The following is a 26751-nucleotide window of genomic DNA, read 5'->3' on the forward strand; positions in this document are numbered from 1 at the left end:
TTGTGTCTCAGCAGTACTCAAGTCCAGATAATTGTAATCAAATGCGACTTCCTGTTCCTGAAAGGCTGAGGATGAGGCTGTTTATTTAGTGGCAGAAATCTCTGGTTACTTTGGCGTCTGACTGGAGAATGGAAGCGGACCGACTCAGGGCAGCCAATGCAAATGGTGACTAATCCTTTAGAGTGTAACCAAAACACAAGCATCCAGTACGGGACGAGGCCAGCATCTTCATCTTCAGTCACACTGGAGGAAATTACACCACCAGTACATTAACCAAGATACAAAGTAAAAGCATAGAATACCAGCGTTCTACCTTGCTGCACATTGGCTATGTTCCTGTTAGGAGCGAAACATAGTATGAGAATATATGACTCTTCATCCATGTACAGTCACTGATAGATTAGCTCGTCTGACTGGAACCGCTTTCAGTTCCTTTTTGAGGCCTGTGTTTTGTATTATTGATTGTCTGCCTAGTTAGAGAATGTAGTACATTTGAGAAAATGGATGTGAGAGGTTGCTGGATTTGTTGTGTCTCCTTGTATTTCTTGTTACTGGCTGAGGTGTCTAGTGCATGGCGATATGTCACTCCTAAGCTTTAAAGTGGTTCGATAAAATAAATGAAAGCACTGTAAAATGAAACAATGGCCATTTTAGCTACCATTAATCAAGAACCGAGATGCACGCTCAGTCATCTCGAATCAATGCATCCAGCAGAAGCTCTGCCAGCCTTCTGCGGATCACAGCGATGTTCAAGACCGTTTATCTCGAAACCAAGTAGGTGGGTGGACTTAACATACGCTCCCACTATAATGGGGCTCTTATCCTTAGCAAATGGCTGTTATCCATTCAGATCAGTGCGTCCCTGATGGCCCAAGAAGCCTCACTCCACCACTAGCTGAAGTAATTTACAAGAACATTTTGTAAATTGCATCATCCTCCGCATATGCATGTCCAAAAAAAAAAAATGCAGCTATCAGCGCTGTAATCAAACTCGTGGTCAGAACCGCTGGCCAGAATAACGGATCAGACCGTCAAGTAAAGGTTGTGATGGTTTTGTCAGTCGGAATAATACACAAGTGAAGTTGTTGTTTTTTCTGTTTTCTTTTTTCGGTGGGGGTGAAAAGAAACCCTGACTCTCGGGAGACCCCGCCTCCTGCGTTTCCTCGCAAACAGTGAAGCAGATAAGCCGGCTCCCCCGTATCACAAAGCTACTATCGCAGTCAGCACAAACCGAGGGTCAAAGCACAGACAGGCCTGGTGGGACTTCGCCGAAATCATTGTTCTCCTGCTGGCGAGTTTCTCTAAAGACACGTCCAGAATTACTTTTCACGAAGCCTCACCGAGTCTCCCTCTGAGATTTAGGTTCGATTACTCATCCCAAGCTGTTGTGTTGGGGTGGGATGCAGTGGGGGGGGGGGGTAGCTGGGTAGATAGATGGGTAAATAAACAACTGACCAGCTGATGCAGTACGCTGCAGGTGTGCATCACCATGGCAGCAACAGCGCTGATTGGGGCACCACCTGACATGCGCGTGGATGGGCAGCGTTCGCCGAGCTCGCGCGAGTCTGCAGCATCAGCGTCGATATCTCCCCTCCGCCGCTGACGACAAGAGAGAATTAGGCCACGCCGCCAAGCAAGCGCACTCCGCTAACTGCTAAGCAGATTAGCAAAAAAAAAAAGAAAAGAAAGCAAAAAAATACATTTGGACGGTCACATCTATCGTCGTTCGTTACGTCTGTATCGTACGCGCTGTGAATTATTAACGAGTTTTGAAATAAAGCAAACGAGCCGGCACGAGCTAATGAAAATGTATGCGGTGACAGAGGAGGGAAGTATACACACAGCAACTGCAAGCAGAGGAAAGCGCTGATATAGGACATGCAGGAAGCCATTCTGCCAAAGGAGGATGGGAGCTCTTTATCTCTCCCGGCTCCCTTCCAACATAAACCTACACATTCGCAAATATCGACCGCTAACAATAGAAGGGAACGGCTTAGCATTACCCTAGCATGCCGTTTGGTTTGGAGATGTCCTTTCAACTCTTCCTGGAATTATCTAGATGATAAGTATCTGCCTCGCTCTTTAATACCAGGTTAGTAATAATGTTGTCTTGAGTAGGATGAAAATCCGTACTGAAAATGAGATTTACTTTCTCTGGCAGCCGAGCTGACATTGGCATACTTTTTCCAAATAGGCAGGTTGTTTGTAATGGAGTGCTGTAGATTTGTGCTGTTATTTTGTAAACCAAGCATACAGATTTTTCGCCAAGTAAACTTTGCTTTCATGTAATATTGCGATGGAGTGGATTCAAAATAGCGCATACCCGTCACAAATACAACTCAGTGATTTAGAATTCTGTTCCAGAAAGCACAGAGCAGACAGCTTTTTATTTACACTATAATTCCCAGATATCGCTGGTCTTGGAGAAGGCTTCGCAGAAACTGCAAAAAGGCTATTCCTTCGTTAAGTATGTGATTGAGGTTCTAGGACCCGCGGGGAACATTTTGGCCTGTCCTCAAACGGCGATCTAAAAACCTGTTTCCATGACAATTCGGTCCGACTCGGCGCCTTTCGACACGGTGCCTCGGCCAAATCGGACGGCGGGCTCGTCTCTCCTCTCCCCTGGGAAGAGCGGGGCCTTTGACTGACCGCGAGTGCCGGCCGTGGCGGGAGGCCGACCCCGCCGCGGCGGCCCCACGTGGCACGGGGGCATCCGCATTCGCCCGGCCTGCGACGCCCGTTGGCAGGACTGCCGGAATCCGTCACCCCGCAGAGTGACTTGCAGCCCCGCGCCCGCGCTGCCCAAGTCTTCCTCAAGCTGTCGGCCTGGAGCACAGCCTGGCCTTAATCATTTCTGCCACGACTCCAGGACAATGCTGGCCTACATCACTGAGCATGTGCAGTCATCTCCTTTCTTTCTTTCCTTTCTTCTTTCTTTCACTTTGTTTGTGCCATGTCACCTCACGGGTTATTTGAAGTCTTTCAAAACTTAGTAAAGGTGTTTTTCCCCAAACAAGCTCATAAGTTGTTGGTCAGGAAAGCTTTTTACTGCGGCTACTTTTGAGAACATCAAAGGTAATTTTGGAGGAGTGGCAGCTCAGTGAACTCCTCGCTCCTTTGGAGATTTACTTCCTTGCCCCTCTCCTCCAGCTCTTTATTTTGGTCCATTAAGGGGAAAACCTCATCCATTCTTTTAGAAAAAGAGCCCTGGTTTCCTGTACTGAATGGTTAGAACTCTGGAATGACTATGTTCTGTTTACTGGTATTTTGTCGCTTTCTCCTCCCCCTCTAGGAACTTAACAGGTGTGTTTAATGAAAAAATATTTTATATTATCTTTAAAAAAATCTCCAAACTATATCACAGCTCAATACCATACCTGTGGTATTTTGGGAAGGGGTTGGATGTAAACGTATGTTGACAATGAACTAATTGGAGCAGTTTAAGCCTGGGAATAAGAATGGGTTGGATTGTGCTGGGGGAAGGACTAGCACATAAACTGGCTCTCCGGGAACTGAGTTTGACACCCCTGTCCTAATCCGCAATGTGTTCGAGGATAAATCGCTCCGAAACCCAAAATGAAAAATTAATTTACTCGGCAAGCCGCTACTTCCAGGACAAAGCGGCGGGCGCGGGCGGGCATGTGTTTTAGATGTCAGTGTAAATCATGTCTGGGTACAGAGAGGTCAGCCTGCAGTGGCTTATCTGAGACGACTCGTGGCTCCAGGCGGGGGTGGGGGCAGGGGAGAGCTCGTCTCACCCTGGCTTCCCAAATCTCCGAGGAGGCGGAACGGCTGGCGTGAGATAGGGAAGAGGCGGAGTCGTGGAATGTGGGCGTGGAGAAGCTAAGGTCACCACCTTGCCATGGGGGAGAGGCTGTTCTCTGTTGAGAATAAGGCTGTCGCTTTCACCATGGTCAAAAAAGGGACATGGGTTATTGTTGCAGGGGAGGGCAAGGTTCAAACGTTTTGCCGTCTTTGCAAAGGTATTCATAATAAATGAAGGAAGATGAAAATAAGGAAAATCTGCTCCACCCAAATTCCAGAACGATAATCCTCAGATATAGTGGATTGCATCATTAATCCTTGTTAATTTTGTGATGTGTAATCAAGAAGGCAGGACTGGAATTAATCCACTGTGTTTTTGTGTTTGTGCTTGTGTGTGTGTGTCTACGCGCACTATTAATAGAGCTTGAGTAACTCTAACCTTTGTAAGCAGCTTTGTGAAAGGAACTCTGATATGAAAAAAATTTAAACAAAGATTTTTAAAAATGGCAAGAGAGGGAATGATCCACTGGGCTTGATAGGAAGCCACAGTAACGGAAGGAGGACAGGAGGGAGCGTGTTTCACGCTCGGAGCTGCATCCACCGCGCTGCTTTCACTGCCTAATGGCGCCAGACTCGTTAATCAGCGTGGCACCGCCAGCCACCGCCTCCGTCACGCTCTCACCAGCATGCGATTAGCGGGCTCAGCCCAGGGGCTCCCATAAGACACCAGCAGGCCACAGGTCAGGCGTATTACAGCTCCCGCGTGTGTGAGCGGATTGGGTGAGCAGGTAACGGGCAACAAACCAGCAACGTGGCTTGTCTTGACATGAGAGATGAGTTTTGTGCAGTCAGTTGCGTAGTATCACATTATTATGCTTTGAATCTGTGTATTTTAACCCATTATACGTGACAATTTACATTTTTACGGTTAAAAACGTCAGTTCCTGACAAAATGGATATTTGGTACATACAACCAAAAATGATGCCCTCCCTGAACTCGATAAAATAGCCGAAATCGATAAATGGTCGTATATTATTTAGCTGTTTTTGCAACATAAATAGCCACATTGCATAAAGAGTGTCCCAGCAATTTAAGCTGTGAATTGTAATGAGGGTAGCGGATTTAATAATCATTTGGTGTGAAACATGTGACCGGGGCAACTGTGCTTTTTAAAAATAGATTCTCTACAATGCTATGTATGTCAGACCGCACTTTAATCACTGGTCATTAGCAAAGCTTGGAAACAAGCTCAGTCCCACCTGTGGGCGGTGTGTAGTATAACGGGTAAAGAACTGGTCTTGTAACCTAAAGGTCACACGTTTGATTCTCAGATCAGATGCTACCGTTGTATCCTTGAGCAAGGTACTTAACCTGCATTGTTTCAGTATATATCCGGCTGCATAAATGGATGCAATGTAAATGCTATGTAAAAGTTGTGTAAGTTGCTTGTAAGAGCATCTACTAAATGCCGGCAGTGTAATGAAATGTAATGTTTATGGTCTCCGCTGTATTCATCCTAGGTGAACACGGCCATGCATGAAGCCAAGCTGGTGGAGGAGTGCGACGAGCTCGTGGAGATCATCCGCCAGAGGAAGCAAGTCATCGCCGTCAAGATCAAGGAGTCTAAGGTAGGGCCGGATGCCTTCCTCTCTCTGAGGATGCGCAGGTATGCCTGTCCTAGATCTGCCTGAACCTGCCCTTTTAAAAGCTCTAAGGGTTGCCCTGCAAAAATAAATAAAAACAGAACCCGTAGTGTTTGGTGATAGATTTGACTTGTAGGCACACCTCCAGACCTGCCACCTTTCGGCAAAATTCACCCTTTATATTCTGTAATGGGTTACCCACATCTTAGATGTGTAGAGGGGGGCTGCATGTCTGCCACACTCATCTCCACAGCATTATTGGCTCATTTATTGATCACCCTAAGTGCTGGATACACAGTGTTCACAACAGTGTCTGCCCCTCCCTCCCTCAAGCTGTACAGATTTCATCACCTTTATTACCGCTTGTGTTTTTGCAGATAAATAATTGGGCGTGTGTCCCTATAGGCAGAACAACAACTTGTAATGAAATGCATATTTACAATTCTCAAGAACTCATCAAATTAATTTCTGAATCCAGTCCAACGAATGCCAAGTGACGGCTGAGATGTGAGCGATGCGTTTGTTTTATTCTCAGGGAGCAGCATTATTATTTGCTCTTTAAAGCTACGAGCGTGGGTGAGGCGCAGTACAATCACAGACGAGGTGTTTATGACATAGACGGTGGCGGCTCCCATGTAACCCCAATCTCTGAAATTTAATACGGGCGCCCATCACGATCCTTAATCCACGTTCGCGATGGCAGTCGAAACCGAGCACGCCCCAAAAATTGTCATTCGGACGGCGACAGGCCGAGGTGGGACGTTTGTCTGTAGCTGTCACCGCGGCCATTCCGCAGCGTCAGAAACGGGAGAGGGTAGCTGACGCGTCGTCTGACGCCAGACGACAGTTCTGTTTCTCAGGGGATTAGTATATCTAGGCATTAGGCGGAGAATTTTAAGAGCTTTTGAGCAATCCTTTCAAGGGGTGCCAGGAAGCATGCGGTAGACACCCTTTTTGAAGTAGCCGTTGTGCTGAACTGAACCCTGAGAAATTCAGACAAAGGCAACAAATTCGTAGCACGTTTTTGTGCCCAGAACCATATTTCATTTCGCAGGGTGTGTAGTTTGGCGAAATGCTCTGTTGGGCGCTCAGCGTTCTCTCTGGGCTATCAGTGGTTGGCAGGACATCCAGCGTGGGCTTGCGTGGTACGGCCGTGCCCTTTCGGCCGGTCCGAGGGCGGAGGGCAGGGGGCGGTGGAGGGTGGGAAAGGAACGGCTTTGCAGCGGAACCGACGAGATTATACAGGCCAGCCCTCGGGGAGCTAGACAGGCTGTGAAATCAGCCCAGTCCACGTGGCTCAACTTCACACGCCGGCCTGGGTCCGTGGAGACTCGAGAGGCCTGTCCCTCCTGACTTTAATCCCTTTCAACACAAACAAACAGAGGAGCGCTGTGCTGTCACACCTCAGCCTGCCCCCCCCCCCCCCCACCCCCCTCGACTGGGACTGAGACACGCTACACCCCCCTCGTCCTCATCCACCGCCCTGCTACTCCAGGGCCCTGGATAGGGAGCCCTACAGCCACTCCTGACTGACCTTATGTGCTGGACAACTCTCCCCGCTGTACTGCTCTATGACCCAGATGGAGAAGCACAAAATGGCTCCTCTACGACTACATGCATTTAGCAGCTCGTTGACCGCGACACCACTCCACAGCCCGAGGCCGAGAAGCGCTGCCCACGCTGCCCCTCCGCAGTAGCTGTGTCCTCAGCAGGGGATTGTGGGATCATGTCCGCCCTGCCACCTAGCAACCGGCATCACTTTCAAATGAATGCTTATTTGCAAACTCATTAACGGGCAAAGGAAATTAGACAGTGATAAACCGGTTCAGTCTTGTGCAGGAAGTGCGATTGGACAGGTCGTTCTCTATGACAATTAAATTCAGTACGCCAGCCAAGCCTTCATAACGGCCAATCTGCATGGCATATGCACAATATGTCCAAATGCTTTCCATGGGGTTGTTTTTGAATACTGACCTGGAAATTTATTTTAATTTAAATTAAATTCAAATTAAAACCTCAAACAAGATGTTTAGCTTTTTAAAAAACTGCATTGTAGACTACAGTAATTTTTAGTACAGGCTGCATATAATAAAGTATGTAATGTCAGAGACAAAAATATTTCAGTGTGTTTATTAATCCACTCTCCGTTAGGCTTTTTGTGAGGCTGGCTTGCACATCAGCTTAAACAGCTCTGGATTACAGCGTGAGCAAAAACCTCAGCTTGCAAACATTTTAAACAGCAAAACAACTGCATTAGAAAAGTACAAACTGTCAGTATTAATGTGGCTTATGTCATGTAAAAACATAGACAGAAGGATATGCGGGATTATCCTGGCCAGATCGAGCATTCGAAACACAGCGTTTGAAAACACTAGGGGGGAAAAATGTGTCTAAAATGACTAGCCATCATCTGGTGGAATCCCATGGCTTGATATGAAGGCTTTGGCAAAAGATGCGAAATAAAAATAGCAGCGCTGCTGGATTACTGCTAGGCTGCAGACGTTTGTTTCGTGCGTTCCTGTCAGCGGTGTCTGGTTTTACGGTCGCCCTCTGCCCCTTTGATTGGCTCCATTGTCGTCAGCCGGATCTCGGCTTAGCTGAGCCTTAAACGCGCACCATCTGAGGGGAGTCGGTCACCTCAGCGCTCTCGAAGCGTTCACCTGAGAGAGCTGCCATCTCCCCGTCAGTCCCCAGCCTCAGATTTCCCTCCGTCCGTTGCGTAATGTGGTGTTGTTTTATCCGCGGCTGGCTACGTGTCCGTTCTAAATTAATGAACCAATTTCTATTCAGTAAACAATGAGACTGCACCTGTGAGCGGACCGAATTTGTATGAGGACAGGGGTGGACTTAAACAAACATGAGTTTGAAATGCGGCGCTTCGAAAAGAATTACCCGCCAGCTCTGGAATTACTGGGAGAAGCTAGCCGAAATGGGCGTCCCTTCCGCGCGTTCAGTGAGGTGTTGTGGTGCGTTTGTTATTATTGGCATTGATTTTAATAACTGCCAAGGGGGTCGAATTTCTGAAGGTCACAAACATGTCTGCGCTGAAGGTGTTGAAATTCTGGCACCTATAGTGAAGGGATTTCTGCAGCTCACAGTCAGCTCTCTTGTTAGACTGCGAGGGCCACGAGGTGATTGAAAATAAATAGTTCACATGACGGGCTGGCATATTTGTTATGTACACAGATGGAGAGGCGTATATGGTCAGCCCAGACAAATTGTATTCTGTTTGAGTATTCATAGCATGTTCTTCATCTTTCAACGCATATTTCCCTCAGCAATGAGGGTTTCTTCAGTTCCTATTTTTTAGCTTTTGCTTTTCTTTTTTCTTTTTTTTCTTTTTTTTTTACAGTGAAACAATTTTCATCTAATTTTCATGAAATAATTTCTGAGCCTGTGCTGCATTCTGTCGGGAATATGCGTTGAATATCCTCACATGGATGTCGACCAGCAAACTTCTTTTGAAGTTCCAAGACAAATGTGCTCTGTAGTCTCTTCCTTTTGCCGTTTAATTGATTCATCTGCAAGTATTGTATTAATCAGCAGGATCATAGCCCTTCGTGACACTTAATATCAGTCTGTGAAATGACTATAACTCTTGGGGGAAATGAAATTCCTGAAATCACTTCCCTCTAATGATCTTCTAAACTCGCCCCGTGAACGTCCCTCCTTCAGGGAAGGTGGTGATCGTTAGTTTAATTTCTGTTGTCACCCTGGCGATTGCAGTAGAGATGAATAAATTATGGAGGCTGCTTAAGGGGCTAAAGCATGTGTTCATTTCCTTGCTTGAGTTTATGTGCCCTAGTCACTCAACTGTAAGGGCTCATCCTCTTCCTGTTTGTCTACCAAAGGTCAGGGGTCATAGTGAAAGGGTGGGGTCAATTGCATTCTTTGTTTGGGAAAGTTTAGGAAAGATGCACGTAAACACTTGGGCCTGCCTGGCCTGTTCTTAAGGCAATACAATGGGTCCACACAGAGCTTTATTGGAACAATGTGATATTTTTGTGCTGTTTTGTATAGTGTCTGAGTAACATGGTGAAATAACATTCTAGCGCTTTCAGTCACAGCAGGGGTCAAACATTTGTTTTTTTCCCCACTTGTTTAAAAAGATTAAGTAACAGCATTCCATCGGTCACAAGGTTATGCCCTTGGTGAAAACAACCAATGAATATGGACTCTTCCAATGGGTGGTATTTTGTAGGGGTGGCAGGGTGAAGAGCGATAATAATGTGTGAAGAGTCCTGTGGTGCAGCAGAAGCCCTGTCTGAACCGTCCTCCTCTAACTCCCCCCCCAGGTGATGAAGCTGAGGAAACTGGCCCAGCAGATCGCCAACTGCCGACAGTGCCTGGAGCGCTCCAGCGTCCTCATCACACAGGCCGAGCATAGCCTGAAGGAGAACGACCACGCCCGCTTCCTGCAGACGGCCAGGAACGTCGCGGAGAGGTGAGGGCCGGTCTGCGCGTCCCTCACCGTTTACTGCAGACGGGGGCGGTGCTCTAGGAAAAATTTCTACAGTGTCAAGGAAAGACTTTGTGTGGGCGTTCTCTAGCTCTGCATCACTGCTCTGTGGGTTGGATGGAAACAAATATATATTTTTTTCCTGTTAAGTGTTAATTGTTATTCATGCCTCGGTCTGTATGTAATAATAATAATAAATTGAATAGTTTTTCATATGTCACTGCACACCCCATTTAAGAATGCACATACACACATATACATGCAAGAGAGGGAAAAAACGTATGTGCCCTAGGCAGGACTACACTGGTGGATTTTTGAGATGTGGGTGGGTGTGGCTAGAGAGTCAGTGAGGGGTGTGGCCTATGGGCTTTGATGCATGCTTCCCATTGAATCGCATCACCACTCTCCCGTCTGCTGCACTGCCCAGGGTCGCCATGGCTACGGCGTCCTCACAGGTCTTGATCCCAGATGTCAATCTGAATGAGGCCTTCGACACCTTCGCCCTGGATTTCTCGCGGGAGAAAAAAATTCTGGAGGGGCTGGATTACCTCACAGGTGAGGGAGCAATGACCAGTCTTCCTAATTATACATCTCCAGCACACGAATGAATGAACACAGATTCAATTAAACGTGTGAAACGTTACAACACAACACACTGCAAATGACAGGAACGGTTAATTTCAAGCGAGCATGGCATTTCCGTTTTCTGGGGGGTCAGTTTGTTTAGATGTTGACACGCCATTTGTTTTACACGCAAAAATGTTAATTTAATCAGACAAAAGCGTATTACTCGCGTGCGCTATTAAAAAAAAATAAAATAACAACCCCCTTGTTCTTTCCAGTCCTCTACTGGTGCGTGACTAATTTCTCCCTCTCCCCCTCCTCTGGCACGCAGCTCCAAACCCGCCCTCCATACGAGAAGAGCTCTGCACTGCCTCTCACGACACCATCACCGTCCACTGGACCTCGGAGGACGAGTTCAGCGTCACCTCCTACGAGCTGCAGTACACCATCTACACCGGCCAGGCCAACTTCATCAGTGAGTGTCCCGCCCCCCGAGACCACACCGAGCCAACTGGCGGTCTTTGTCTCGCACACTCAGGCCTTATCCAGGCGTGCTCTGTAGATACCGCTCTTTTAGTTTAACGGATCTCCAGTAACGGGAGGAGGGAACCGCGAACAGGGGCGTGATTGGGATTGGCGGATGTAACCGGCGGGGGGTCGCTGACGCCGTCAGGGACGAATGAGAGAGGGGCCGTTCCGTTAGGCGCCGCGGGGGAAGATTACAGGGTGACTCTGATGTTTTGATTCGCCGTAGAAGAGCCATAATTAGTGCACTTGTGAATTTTGCATACTAGAATACTCCCAGGATAAATAGATAATGTACAAAGTCATCAGGTATAAATATAGCAGTGGCTTCGGACTGCTTTGTATCTGTTGTTGAATCACTTCCAGGCTCATGAGTAATTACAGATTCATAAGCTGGGACTGGCCTCCCTCTCTTCTTTTTTTTTTCCTAGTTGTTAAAGCTGCGAAACCTATTCAGCTTTTTATCACAGTTGGTTATACATGCCCTGGTTAGCAAGCGAGCTACTATTATAACCTCGTCTCTAGACCATCATTAGAAACGGCAGTGATGCAGTGAGTGAGTGTAAAAGCACTGCGTGGCATATTGAACATGAAAAGAATGCTTGCCATTAAAATTGATGCCGTGGCTTGCGATATAGGCTGTTATGCTGGTGATGAAAGTACAAATGAACTATTTCACAGTTGCAACCTGAGCGGCATCATTCTTTACGTTGTGTTCTTTAGGACGTGGGACGCGGTGCGTCGGAAATCCTTTGAAGTGCCTGACAGCAACATTGATTAAAAACATCTGTTTGCTTTCAGTGCTTCTGGATGTTAGGATGTGATGACAGCAGTGCATCGCTGGACGTAAAATGCATTTTTTATGCGCAATTCCAGCAATTACGCTCCGAGAACGAACATTTTTGTAATCGCACCGATTGCATATCAGTGAGATAATTGAGTTCCTCTATCTACATGCATCTTATCATCAAGATCAAATGGAATGGAAAATGAGTTTTAATGCTGAGCATTAGTTCTTGCGAAAATCCGGATTACATGCTGAAAAAACGAGAGGTATGAGGGTTGGATTTGTCCTAAATATTTATTCTAAATATTGGAGGAACATTAATTAAGGTTTTTTAGTCAACAAAGAGACTGGAACATAGAACATGAAGAAAGGGAGTAGCGTTGCTCAGGGATTTGTGATTAATTATACTGTATTGCATTTGTTGGTTGAATCAAAATGAAACCACAGATGAATCTGTCTCTGTCTGTCTGTGAAAGACATACTGCATATATATGTGCATAGCATATAATGAGATGGAGGGGTAAATAAGGAGGCCTCGTCACATCATATGGAAGACATGAATGGTGAAAGTGTGAAAGAATGTTCCAGAAAGATTGTCTCTGAAAAGGTCAGCTAATGAGCTGGCTTTCAGGCTAAGAGCACTGGGATTTATATTACCAAGTCCAATGTTCTTCACTAAATTGTAGAGGAGAAGTAAATGACAAAAAGTAGGGCAAATGCACGTTCCAGTGTGTTTACAGATGCATCAGTGCGACATCTGTATACACACCCGCCAGGAGGGCTGCTCTATCTGCTGGTTTTTGATGTGTTCTTGCACTTAAGTTCTTGATTTAAGTCATTGATTGGCTAAAGGTTCTGCGCACCTTCAAAACCGGCAGAGACTGCGGCCGTCCAGGACTGGAGTTTGAGACCGCTGGGCTAAGGCGGTTTGCACAGTGAAACTTCCATGCTGAGTCATTCTGGGCCTTCCCTTTGTCCCTGCCCAGCAAACACAATCTTATTTTGCTCTGCAAGAAAAAGCAGAAAATTGCTTATCTTTCCCTTAAAAAGATTAACAGTCTGATCAATTTGTATGTTTATGGCTCTGTTGGATTTCTAAAAAGTAGTGTCAGTCCCATTAATTAGGCTGTATCTATTTGTTACTATTGCGTTAAACAGAATTCTCATACTGGAAACAGTCGACATTATATCTTGTATATCTGTTGGTTTCCTTATTACAAAAAGGCAAGGCAATTGACTATATTAGTATACAGAACTACATTGGTATTGGAAAAATATCAAAATACAAAAATGCAGACATCTATTTAAATAGCACAGGCTTTGGAACTGCATTATCTGGAATTACGGGGGATAGGAACTAAGAGGGATTGGCAAAGTTGCAGTCCCCATTTGGGCAAGAGCTGTGACAAGGTCTACCCACCTCTCCTCAGCTACTGCAGCACCCCCTCCCCCGACCTCCCCTCCACCACCACCACCACCACTCTCCAGACCTATCCTCCAGACCGCATTGCATTAGAGGATCTGAATCCCCAACCTCAGTGGAGGAAAGTGCATTTATTCCAACTGCCATGTTTTTAGTGTCGTTCTCTGGACCGGAGAGATTTTTAAACGCTCGCCGCTCGCTTGTTTATCGGTTGCATTTCCCAGCATCCCAAGAGGAGAAAGGAAAACCCTCTTTCATCCAGAGATGAGGGAACGGTGGATTAAACACGACTGTCGCTAAAATTGCTATGAACTGCTCTCAATGGGGATGAATTCTTTTTTTTTATTTTATTTTTTTTATAAATTTGGCATGCCTATTTCCCTTCTAAATATGCATCCATATAAATTTGTCTATTTAGCCATTTTCTCTTCCAAAATACCTGCTGTTGCAAGCCATTTCTGTTTCCACAGCACTCTGTGGGCAAAACTTCCACAAACCTGAGTTTAGAGAAAGATGCTTCATCTGCATATTTTGCAAGTAGGTCCCTGGCACCCAATCAATCAGCAGGAGTCACTAGAGGACAATTAAACATGGATCCCTAGCTAACTGGATCCTCCCAATCCTGGGTACCGCAATTGGCAGTTGTGTGTTTCTCCTGCGGGCCACAGTTGGCACTGGCATGGTCCGGACTCGATCAGAGATTTTGGAGCTCATTCATTCGCTAGAACAGTGCCTTGAAAGGTCTGGAGCCACCCAGCAGTCTTGGGGGGGGGGGGGGGGGGTAAAGCATTTCTCTGAGAGAAGCCAGATGTATCATAAGACCAAATATAGCCAGTAGTTCAAAGAACACTGTTTACGTGCTGCATTTAGCTTCAAATGGGCCTTGTATAAACATGAAATGAGACCATCCTCATTCAACGGGAGAAATCATTCCCAGATATAATCTGCAGGCACTCAAGCGAGGTCTTTGAACTGCGTTCAAAAAAATATTTCTTATGTGGGTTTTAAAATGTGCAGCGCATTACGTACCTATGTTTGAACACCCTGACAGCCTAATGACTCTAAGATCAATTCAAGAACTGTATGGCAAGAGAAAACATGTAACCTCTGAATATTTCTGAACAAAAACTATGTAGCCGTGAGTAGAATATCAAAAGCAATAGCTGTGATTTTGCACTCTGTGGAGTCACCCCCAAAACCATCAGTCAAATGATTTGCCCTCAACTCTGGCTTCATTTAATAAATAATCTCAAAGGGTATGTAAGACCATGAGGCGCCTGTCTGTACACATTTACTGTTAGCTTTAACTATTGCCTTCGGAGAGAAGTCACCAACATGTCCTCGAAAAGTCCTCCTTTTTTCAGGCACTAGGGGTGTGGCTGGGTGGAGTTTAGAGGTTTTTTCTGCTTCTTCTGCATTGATAATATGTATAGCTCATAAAATGCACATACAACTCATAAAATGTACATTTTTTTATATTTATTTTGGAAATAAAAAAAACAAATGACTTCTGGAAGCTATAATTTCAAGGAAAATGTAAAATCTCCAACCAAACACATTTTCAGCACTGTATTTATAGGGCATGTACAATGTGGGCCTTTTCTGCAAAATGGGAACACACAAAAAATGTATATAGCTAGTCAGTCCACAGTCGTCCTTGCAGTCAAGCCGCAGTATTATTTTGGCTGCTTTTGATTTATTTACTTTTGATTTTATTTAGAAATGTACCATGACTATTTTTGGTGTCATATATGTTTGAGGTTGCTGTCGCCTTTTTCCTAGAATTGCATTGGTACATTCAGTGGCGTAATGGTTAGTTTTTGTGGGTTACATGCCTCTGTCAGTCTCCTGAGCCTCTGAGCTTCATTTGCCTGCCCCTGTTCTAACAGTGTTGATCAGTATTGTAGGCTTGCTATGCTCAAATGCGTTTTGTTTGTATATATACACAAACCACTCTCCGCCATCAGTGAAAACTGTATGATAATGCAATCTTCTAACAGTCAGTAGAAAAGTTAAGTGTTCATATAATTAAGCTTGTTTATATACCTCATTCTCTCTGCTTGCTGCAAGGTGGGCTGCAGCACTCATATTGCTCTTTCTTCGGGTCCCAACAGTGACCCCTACTGGGTAGCTCATGCCAGCACAGCAGTTCTGTTGTGATGCATTAGACTTTCCTGTCCCTTTGACAGTTTCCTCCTGGGACAAAGATATAGGGCATATTCTGGGAAGCTATGGCATTTTCCTCTCCCTGACGCTTTCTCTCTCTCTCACACACACAAACACACACACCCACTCACACTTCTCTCTCTCTCTCTCACACACACACACACACACACACGCATCAGCTGCCACAAGACAAGCCTTCACCCATCTTTTCCAGCATCAAAGCTTGGCTCTCGCACCCTGGCAGTGTGAGAGCTGTAGCATTGCTCTCATACATGCCTCCCCTCCCTTTCATCTGCCTGCTGAGACTGTGAAACACACTGTAAGCCCTTTCTGACTGTGGCTCCCCCCCACCACCACCCCCACACCCCCAATCACTTTTTCTCTCTCTGTCAAATCACTTCTGAATGCCTTCCTGGCATCGCATGCTTGTGCTGTGTATGCTGGCAAACATTAGTCTAACACCGAGTAATGATCGCTAGTAAAAAATAGAAAAGAGATGGATGTGTTATTTACAGGGGGAAAAAAACACACATTTGCACTTGTAGGAATTTTATTTACCCATTCAGTATTTCTGTTTTTAGAAGCATAGTAGAGACGGCTTATATTTCTGTCTGCCTGTCTACCTCAGCCTGTAAAGCCTTACCAATTAACTTAAGAGTTTATCATTCTGTATATAGATGCATAAAATAGCATTCTGTTTATATAGATATACAAAATTACTGTTAATTCTGAGAGGACTATAGCGGTCATAATGATAATTATAATTTCTCTGTCTCCCACACACACATGCACACACACAGACACATTCTACCTCATATATTTTCTGTGATAAAATGCAGCTTTTTACTTTCTTAATCTACGGAATATATTGCCAAGTAAAATATGAAGTTGCATTATTTTCCTCTACCATCTCTAGTGTGATTAGACATATGCTATTGAAATGTAGAGATTTGATACTGCACTATGCAGCCACAGGATCTGGTAAATGTAAAAAAACGTCTGAGCATAATAAGTGTTTTTTTTCAGCACCTGAGATTCTAGGCCTCCTCCATTATTCTGTACTTGCGTTAAGTATTTATGTCTAGTAACAGGCTCTCCATTATGGCTCTCACATTCTGCTGTCACTCCTCTCAATAATGCAGACACCGACACTGCCAAAAGGGACACTCAAGTCCTCTCCTACGACCATTTCTTAAACATAATCACACACTCGCTCTCTCACCGTCACACACACAAACACAAGCATGCACTCACAATCACACGCACGCACACACACACAAACATGGGCGGTCCTCAAAAACTCAATCACAGGAGCACTTGGCAGCTCAAGCCTGGTTTGTTCTTTTCAGGCCTGTAGATATAGACTTGTGTCTCCACTCGAATGCGTAACTATAAATATCATTTAACTTTTTTATTCTGCTTGTCTGCATCGGTTTTATTTTAGTTGCTTATGTGATTTTCATCATATCGTATTTGTTCTTTCTTGGAAATGTTTTGTGCAGTCTATTTGGAAAATGCTCTATACAACATTACCTTGCAATCGTACGGCAGACGCTCTAATCCAGAGTGATGAACAGTAGTGGAAAGCATCGGTGTTACTGTCAGGAATTAAAAAGTGTGGTGTCATCAGGAAGGCATAGAGGCCCATTTATATTCACTAAGCGCAGTGTTAACTTAAACAAAAAATTGTAATGTAACAGAAGGTACCATTAGACAGATAACTTATCTTACACAGCTATACCTATAACATTATCCAGGAGGAAATCCAATATTATTATTATTATTGTTGTTATTATTATTATCCATTTTATTTGCAGTGTGCTCATGCAGTGTGTGTGTGTGTGTGTGCCTGTGTGTGTGTGTCTGTATTTTTGTGTGTGAGTGTCTGGGCTTGCGTGATTGCGTGACACTATGTCTAGGACATTCAGTGTGATTTTGCCACAAGCCAGATCCCTGCATTGGCATGTTCCTGCGGACATTTAGACAAAGGCTTCTGCCATTAGAGGTTGGATGCGCAGCCAGGAAGGACATGTGTTTGCCCCGGGGGCTAATGGAGAGCCATACTCCTGATGGGACGGATCTGTCTGCACACCCCGTGTGCGTGCACGATGTAGGTTTACTCAGATCACACACACTCAGTGTCTGTGGCCTGGGCTCTCAGTTTCAGTTAAAGACGTTAACAAAATATGATCAGTGGTAAGCATGTTCCAGTTGTTTTTCTTTTGTGCGCTCTTGCAAGTAAGATGAAGTCTACACAGATTTTTTTCCAATCGGAATTTGGGTGGAAATCCGTGTACGCGTCAGACATGTCAGTTCAGCAGCTCAGAAGATATTTTGCCGTTGCCGGTAGCTACTGTTTTCAGTGCGGTTTTTATACAGCGAGCTTGGGTACAGTGTTTTTGGACTCTGCGTTGTCTTTTTTGCGGCCTGCTGGTAAAGCCATAAATTGAAGTGCAATTACTCTCCCGCCCAGGCAGTGAATCAGAAATCCATTGCAGTGTGGAGGTGGAAATACACAGGGTCCACTCAATGACAACCTCAAAAATAGTACTAATAATAATAACAATGTTTACGTACATTTGTAATAATAAAGTTATTGAAATGTGATTAGGAGAAAGACGGGTAAAAATAAAAATAATAATAATTTTGGTTTTAGTGTAGTTGGACAGTCACGTTTTGGTACGTAATTTTCACTCATTTCTGTGTTTTGAGGAGATGAGAGTGTGCATCGCTCTCTGTCATGCCTACTGCACAATCTCTGGGTGTTTACTGAGTGTTTTATTGGATTTTTTATCCTTTGGCATTCTGGCGCATTAATATTTCAGATTAGGACCCAATAGCATTCGTGCTGGTTTTAATTTTTTAAAGTAACTTCTGAGTTCCATCTTGAGTTGTGCATCCATCTAATGGCGCTCACTACAGCTAAGGACACTCACTACTGCTAAGGGTGCGCAATTCAGCTGAGGACACTCACTGCTACTGCTAAGGGCATTCACTACAGCTAAGGACACTCACTACTGCTAAGGGCATTCACTACTGCTATGGATACTCACTACAGCTAAGGGCATTGACTACTGCTAAGGGCATTCACTACAGCTAAGGGCACTCACTACTGCTAAGGGCATTCACTACTGCTATGGACACTCACTACAGCTAAGGGCATTGACTACTGCTAAGGGCATTCACTACAGCTAAGGACACTCACTACTGCTAAGGGCATTCACTACTGCTATGGACACTCACTACAGCTAAGGGCATTGACTACTGCTAAGGGCATTCACTACAGCTAAGGGCACTCACTACTGCTAAGGGCATTCACTACAGCTAAGGACACTCACTACTGCTAAGGGCATTCACTACAGCTAAGGGCATTCACTACTGCTAAGGGCACTCACTACTGCTAAAGGCACTCACTACAGCAAAGGACACTCACTACTGCTAAGGGCATTCACTACAGCTAAGGACACTCGCTACAGCTATGGACACTCACTACAGCTAAGGGCACTCACTACAGCTATGGACACTCCCTACAGCTAAGGGCACTCACTACAGCTATGGACACTCATTACTGCTAAGGGCATTCACTACAGCTAAGGGCACTCACTACTGCTAAGGGCATTCACTACAGCTAAGGACACTCACTACTGCTAAGGGCATTCACTACAGCTAAGGACACTCACTACCGCTAAAGGCACTCTATAGCTGAGGGTATTCACTAGAGGTAAGGGTGCTCACTATACCTAAGGGCACTCACTACAGCTAAAGGCACTCACTACAGTTAAGGGTTCTCACTACACCTAAGGGCACTCACTACAGCTAAGTGTGCTCACTACAGTTAAGGGGGCTCATTATTACAAACCCTTCTCATGCTGGCATGTGCACACAAGAGCCAAAATTAGCCATTCCAGATTAGGGTGAAAAATGAAAAGGGCAAAATTGCTTTTAAAGAAAGCAAGTTTGATCTTTTTTTATGGTTGGTTTAGGAATCTTTAATGTGTTCATGGTTTGGGTTTGAGGTTTAGCGGTTCCAGTCTTGGATCTGACCTCTTCCAAACCAAAACATGGTTGTCTGGGGAGGTCTGTGTACTCAGAATGTATTTTGTATTTATACATGTCCTAGTCTGCCTTGATTAAATGCTACCAGAACTTGGCTTGTTTTTTTTGTTTTTTTTGTTTTTATGTGAAGGGGAAGCAGTCCCAGCATTGGTCTGCAGGCCTTGTTGGCAGCGTTTCTGTGGACCTGCCGAATGTTTTTGCTCAATTCTATTTGCAGGGTTTCTGTAGGGCTTCTGTCCCAGTTCTGAAACTTGGGTTTATGGGGGAAGGGGAGGCGTACTTCCCCTTAGTTCCTTTCTCCTTTCTCTTGCCCCCTTTTTCCATTAAGCAATAACCTTTCACCCCAACCCCAATCACCCCACTCTCTCTCTCTCTCTCTGTTACGCTCTCTCTCTCATGCTCTCTCTCGCTCTCTTTCTCTCTCTCTTATGGTCTTTATCTCTCGCTCTCTCTCTTATGGTATTCATCTCTCTCGCTGTCACACTCTCTCTCTTTCTCTCTCTCTCTGTTTCTCAGTGCCGCAACTCTCTTATTCACATTAAATTTTCATTTGCTTTATTTGTCATGATGAGGGTAATCTAATGCGTCCGGGGCTGTTGACAGGGAACTGCAGTGAACCCTGCAGGAAAGGCAGACCGAACTTCATTCTGAACAAGCGCAGTGAGGAAAATCCCTCTGTCTCCCCCTGCAGGTCTGTATAACTCTGTGGACAGCTGGATGATCGTGCCTAACATCAAGCAGAACCACTACACGGTCCACGGCCTGCAGAGCGGCACCCGCTACGTCTTCTTCGTCAAGGCCATCAACCAGGCAGGCAGCCGCAACAGCGAGCCCGCGCGGCTCAAGACCAACAGTGAGTGGCTGTTCAGAGAACGCGTCGTTTCCGGAAGCTTCTCGACCTCTCTCCTGTCTCAAACACCCCATCGCTCGCTTTGCTGCGTGGGGAAAAATTACTGGCCACATGAGAACACGTCACTAAAGTATGCTAATGACCTTAATGGCTCTCAAGATACTCACAAACACCCTGCTGAGGATTGTGTCGCTACACTTGACCCTTTAAGGTGTGAGGTCACAAATATTCAATTGGAATGTTCTTAACTGAACATTCCAGTGCTGATGTAACAATCACTGCTTGTGAATGAAAGCAGTGGGGTTCTGGAACACTGACTCTGAACATTCCAGAAAAACCTACTATTCAAAGGGTTACATGACTTTATAGGCAGCGGAACAATGCATGCCACCATAGCATTCTAACGATTACAGGGACTCTTACGGAAATCAGATCGCTCAGCTTAAATGCAGAAATGTTGTGGTCAGAGAAGCGGTGATCTGCGAAGCCTGAAAGTTTCCAGTGCGTGCCCCAGGTGGGTCTCTGCACTCGTACCCTTAAAGAAGCGAGGCGTTGGCGGCTGTGTCCGCGTGTGTCTGCTAAGCGGGTAGATAGCGGAGTGCGGCGCTGTGCCGTGGCGAGCCGCCGAGGCTCAGTTCAGCGCTCAGCAGACAGCGTTAAATTGGATTGCTGCCTCAGTCGCGTGTGACTCACCGAGGGGGGGCTTTGGAGGTGAGGCGGAGGGTAGCGAGAAACGGCGCCCTCCCCCCCCCCCCCCCCGGCACGGCTTTATCAGCGCGCCCAGCAGCGCGTCCGACGACGCCCTGGCACCCGTACCCGTGACGACCGACGCAGTCCTGAGCCAACCCCCCCACCCCTACCCACACCCCTCACAGCGAGCCTGGGTGCTCCCACTCACACTCTCCTTCAACCCATCACCCCGCACTCAGCTCTCCAGCTCTCACTGGTCTCCATAGCAGCAGAGCTCCGGGAGCGAGCTACCGCTAGTGCTAGCGCCACCTCCACCCAGACTGCTGTAATACCACTGCGCAAAACTGGAGTCCTTGTTATCACCTGGACCTACTCAAATGTCTGTTTCTTGCATTAGTCATTGTGAATTAGTTAGTCATTAGTCATACAGAACACTGTAGCACTTTTGAAACCTGAAAATGACTAAACATACATTTAAGTTTTCAATGAAAAGAAAAGAAAAAGAACGCGAAAAAACAAAAAACAAACATGGTATTCTCTGAAGTGGAATCCCCTTGCTATAGGTCTGCTCTCACTCTGTGGTGGTGACAGGAAGGGTCAAATGACAGCGGGGACTCTGGGGGTGAGGGGGTTTGGGGGGCAGAGGGCAGGGCGGCCAGCATATGGTTGGCCGGGTCCCCAGAGCTGGCAGGTACATGATGGAGCTGTTCCCAGGACCGCAGCTCCCATGATCCTCTGCGTGACCCTCGGGGGCGGGATAAATAACCTCGCCATGACGCCCCACTCTCCCCCCCCTGGCCGTCCCAGCCCTCCATCTGTCCGTCTGTCCCGGGGGCGAGGGAGTCATCTGTTCCCTTTCGCTCTCGTGCCGAGCGGGGAGAGGAGCGTTCCCACTCGCTCTCGCGCAAGAACCTCGCGCTTCTGTTTAGAAAGAGAAGCCAAGCTCCTCGTTTCCCTTCAGACCACTGTCCTCCATGCAGCATGTTTAACCTTAACCGCCCCCCATTCATGTTAACCAGCCGCCTCAAACCTCCGAAACCCAATCACAAACGACCCCACGACGTCGTCGGGTGAGGTGGGAGCGGCTGGCGGAAGCGCAGCGGGCTCCGCGGAAACGTTGGGGGGGGGGGGGGGCTAATGTTTGCCAGCTGCCACCTAAATGCATTAATCATGTGGTAGCAGAGGGCTTAGGTGGGGTTGTGTGCGACCTACCTGTCACTGCTCCTCCTTATTTAACCCTCTCACCCTCGCTCACGCCCGCCTTTGCCAGAGGAGTGGGGGGGGGGGGGCACCAGACATCAAATGGCTCTTTGCAGACGTGTGGTTCTGCAGTTGAGGTCTCACTTTCTTCCAGGGCTCTGTAATGGGATAATGTGCTCAGCCTAATTTATAATGTAGGCAAAGGGGGAAAGTCATACTATAATATGAGTGTGTGCATACATGTGTGTAATGCCTGAGTGCGGCTGTGTGTGTGTGTGAGTGTCAGTATCTGTGTGTCCATGTGTTTGTGAGTCTGTATCAGTGTGTGTGTCCATGTGTATGTGAGTGTGTATCAACATGCGTGCCAATGTGTATCTGAGTATGTGTCCGTATCTGTGTCCATGTGCGTGTGAGCATGTATCAGTATCAGTGAGTCTATGTATGTATGTGTGTGTGTGTATGGTGTATGTGTGTGTGTCTGAGTCCATGTATGTGTGTGTGTATGTGTGTGTGTGTGTATCAGTATCAGTGAATCTATGTGTGTGTGTGTGTGTGTGTGTGTGTGTATCAGTATCAGTGAGTTCATGTATGTGTGTGTGTGTGCATGTGCAGGTGTGTGTATGTGTGTGTGCTGCTCAGCATGCAGTTCCTAAGCACACAGTGAGCTTGCTTTCCTGGCCTCCACAGGCCTGGCTGGGGCAGCGGGGTTCCCGGTGGCAGCTCAGCCGCTGTATAAAGTAAACAGGGGAGAGGAAGCACGCTGCGTTTCTATAGGAGGCTGGGGCGCTGTTTAATCAGGCCGAGCCCAGGCTCTCTCTGCACGCGCACATATTAAGGCTGAGGAGTGCCCCGCGGCGCGCTCGCCAACAGGGCCGCTGTTTATATTGGGCTCCGGGTTTAGGGGAGATATTTGCTCACCCAGCACTCTCTCCATATCCCCTCTGCTGCCCCCTGACCCCCTAGAGAAAAAGCTGGATGGAGCACCTGTCCAATGTTCAGTCCCAGTGCACAGTCTCTCTCTCTCTCTCTCTCTCTTATTCTCACCCTTTCGCTCTCTCTTTCTCTCCCATCTCTCGCTTTCGCTCTTTTTCTCTTACTCTCACCCTTTCTCTCTGTCTCTCTCTCTCTCTCTCTCTTACTCTCACCCTCACCCTTTCTCTCTCTCTCCCCTCTCTCTCTTTCTTACTCTCACCCTCTCTCTCTCTCTCTTTCTTACTATCACCCTCACCCTTTCTCTCTCTCTCCCCTCTCTCTCTTTCTTACTCTCACCCTCTCTCGCTCTCTCTCTCTCTCGACAGGAAGCCTCGCAGCTCAGCGGACTATGAAGTGGAAAATGTGTTGGTTGAAAGATTAATGTGCACTATTTAGTTATTCAAGTAGAATTCTGCTATCAGTCTAGTTCAGCGCATGAGGTGCGATTGAATGTTAGAGTAGCAGTATTTGGAGGGAGGAGGTGGTAGGGTATTTTTTTTCTTTTTTTCCCCTAAATTTTCATTCATGCACCGTGGTATAGTTTAATTTCATACTCTATCCATTTTAGCCAAGTTCTTTGCCAACAGTCATGCTAAAGAAAGACTTGACCATCCTGCTTTGTCTTCTTTTTTTTAGTTCTCATGATCGTAGAAATAATGGACATTTGTGCTCAACCCCTTCTATCTCCAAATCTGACCTTGCGTTTTTAACGCTGGTGACGCGTGTGACGTGCAGTACGTGTGTAAATGCCTGAAGGAATGTTGCGGTTTTAAAATCTGCTGCAATTGCTTGGCTGAGCGGCAGAATGCATTCACTCATTCCCTTTTGTCTTCTTTGTGTCGATATTTGTTGAGAGTCATCCAGTCATTAAAACGTATTAATTGAACATTACAGCGGCCTCATAACGGAGCCAAAATAGCTTTGAATCAAACCGCCAAATACCCTTAAGTCCCGGTGGATTTGTGAAGTGTTTTTGAATAAAATCACAATTTAAAGTCCCAGTAGATTTTTAATCTGCTTTTGAATGAAATCACATTTTAATTAACTCAGGTTACATTCTGCATCGTTTTACTTTTATATCCCTACAGTGCTCCTAGTTTTTTGTCTTTTTTTGAATTTATTGCATTTTATTTTCTTTTATTAACTGCAATGGTTTTGTCATATTAAAAAATGAACTCCAGTGATATAAGGTTTATATTGAGTCACGCCGAATCCGTACAAGTACTCCTGAGTTAATTTGACCGTACAATACAAGCGCTTTCCCCAGGTTCTTTGAACAGACCACGTCTTTTCAGAATTCTAAATTAATTCGTCCGGCACTTTCCAAGAGAGACTTCTTTATCTTGCGTTTTTTTTGGGGGGGATTTGACATCTCAGGTGAATGCGCGGTGTCGGCGCGCCTGTACAGAATTCTCGTTGCGACGGAGTGAACGGGCTTGTTCCAAGTTTGAACGTTGCACGCCCGCGCGACACCTGTGCGTTTCCCCCGCTCGGGGGCGTCGATAAGACTGGCCCGCGGGGTGCGTGACGCGCCGCGTCGGCCCCCGCCAGTCAACGCCCCGGCCGCCGCCCCCCCCCCCCCCCTCTCTGGAAAGCCCTGACTACAGCACGGCGTTGGAGAGCAGGCTGCGCTCGCAGCGATAAGCAGTTCAAAGAAGCGAGCGTGCTAATGTAATTGGCTGGCAGCCACACGCTGCCGGAGCGTCTCACATCCACTCTCGGTAACACGCACTCCGAGTGGAGATTATTGGAGGGGGTGGGGGGGGAGCGGGGGCGGAGTTGGGTGCCAGAGGCTGGAGGCTTTAGGATTGGTGCTTATTGGAGCTGGGGAGGGAGATTGGAGGCGCCGGAGTTTAATGGCGGCTCCCGGGGGCCCAAGGGCAGACTTTGGATCCCACCCCAACTGAAAGGGGAGCCTAGTCCCCTTCAGAGGTTTAAACCCTGACTGTCACTGTGTGCTGAGAAGCTTTCTCTATCTATCTTTCCATTCTGTCTCACATGGGGGCGGGCATGGGAGGGGGTAAGGCTAATCCACATGCCAGCATTCCTTAACCCCCCACACTCCCCGCAAGGAGGAAGGACTGGAAGGGACAGGGGAGAGGCGTGTGAAAGATGTTTCTCTCTGGTTTCCTGTGTCTCTAGGGCCCCTGACTCAGTCCAGCTTCCACACACAGGCATTCCTCAGTCTGCCCAGCCAACAGGCCGTCAGCTGTGGCCTCGCCATAGCGCTAAAGTGCTGCCCGTTGGATGGGACATTTGAATTGTAAATGCTTTTCCTGTTGTGTACAAAGCGAGCAGGTGCTGACGGGGCGTCGCGGTGCTGTTTCCGGGGGCCTGTGAAGCTGAGTTTTCCACCCCTCTTTGTCCAGGTCAGCCTTTCAAGCTGGACCCGAAAACGGCCCACAAAAAGCTGCGGCTGTCCAACGACTGCCTGACCATGGAGAAGGACGAGAGCTCTCTGAAGAAGAGCCACACGCCGGAGAGGTTCAGCGGCACCGGCTCGTACGGAGCCGCGGGGAACGTCTTCATCGACAGCGGCTGCCACTACTGGGAAGTGCTGCTGGGCGCCTCCACCTGGTGAGTGCCGGTACTGCAGGAGTGGCAGTTGCAGGAGATCACCGCACACACCCACAACACCTAGCCGTGCAGTTGCATCCTATAATAAGAAACTGCAGATATTCTATGAATGAGAACAAAGGTAGGCGACAAAAAAAAGGTGATGGCACTTTCGGATGTTTGGGAATCAAATTTTAACAAAGGCAGACCCTTTAACAGCTACATGAATAAGGTCCGAGGACCATCCAGAACCTATAGCTGTGAGCCTCTCATATGAAGCGGAATAGTAAATGAGTGAGCGGTTGCAAATCCAGAAAAAACTGTCAGCTGATGAAATTGTTAGGTTTCTTTATCATTAGGAGTAGTGATATTAATAACAACAGCATTACTGATGTAAAGCAGGAAGAAGAGGAAATTATAGTCATCTGTCCTAAGTAATAAAAAGTCACCGCACGCGTCCCGGCTTTAGTGGTCCTGTAGGTTTTGCTTTAAAACGTATTAATGACAAACATAGAGCATTAGCACCGTAGCTGGCTGCTTACCAACGCAAATGTCAAGCCCTGTGTAAACACTGATTATAGCATCTTTACTCCCAGGCCCCAGTTGCCTTCACCTTAGGTTATTTTATATTTTATGTATGTTTTAACACCACTAAAACAAGAGGGCCTGTGCTATATTCATATTTCCAACACATATCCTCATTGGTCTGTATAGTAGCTACAAATATCCAGTATTTTCAGTAGACACCTTGGGGAAAATGTGCTCTATAATACCCAGTGTTTATTGTTGCACATTTATGGTGTTAAATTGTGACCGTTGCTCATATCTGCTTGAAACACTGAAGACATCTGTATAGAGCGCAGCTGAGGTATGGAAATGATTGGTTCCTGAGAAAATGGGAGTTAAACAACTACCTTCAATCTGTGTGCAAATAGCAGCATTGTGTTTTGAAAAAGAGCGGTGTGATTTGGCTTACTGTAGCGATAAAGCTTGAGCTCACTGGATTAAGTCATTTCCCTTTTTTCCTCCTCCCTCTCTCGCTCTCTCGCTTACACGGTCTTTATCATATTCCGTCTTTCTCTATCTTGAGTGGC

General features: G+C 46.5%; 1 protein-coding gene across 8 annotated transcripts in view; it reads left to right on the forward strand.

Annotated features, from left to right (window-relative positions):
- The window catches only part of mid2 (midline 2), a 157417-nt gene that overhangs the window by 125206 nt on the left and 5460 nt on the right, over nucleotides 1–26751 (forward strand). For 7 of the 8 annotated variants that reach the window (XM_035410117.1, XM_035410119.1, XM_035410123.1 and 4 more), the window contains 6 exons: nucleotides 5287–5394; nucleotides 9705–9853; nucleotides 10296–10423; nucleotides 10764–10907; nucleotides 20081–20242; nucleotides 25471–25678. In XM_035410117.1, the coding sequence (XP_035266008.1) occupies nucleotides 5287–5394; nucleotides 9705–9853; nucleotides 10296–10423; nucleotides 10764–10907; nucleotides 20081–20242; nucleotides 25471–25678 (899 nt within the window). Of the gene's footprint in view, nucleotides 1–5286; nucleotides 5395–9704; nucleotides 9854–10295; nucleotides 10424–10763; nucleotides 10908–20080; nucleotides 20243–25470; nucleotides 25683–26751 lie in introns of those variants that run through there. The other variant, XM_035410122.1, reaches the window with a different exon arrangement.

Source organism: Anguilla anguilla, chromosome 3 (assembly GCF_013347855.1).
Source record: "Anguilla anguilla isolate fAngAng1 chromosome 3, fAngAng1.pri, whole genome shotgun sequence".
Classification (NCBI taxonomy): domain Eukaryota; kingdom Metazoa; phylum Chordata; class Actinopteri; order Anguilliformes; family Anguillidae; genus Anguilla; species Anguilla anguilla.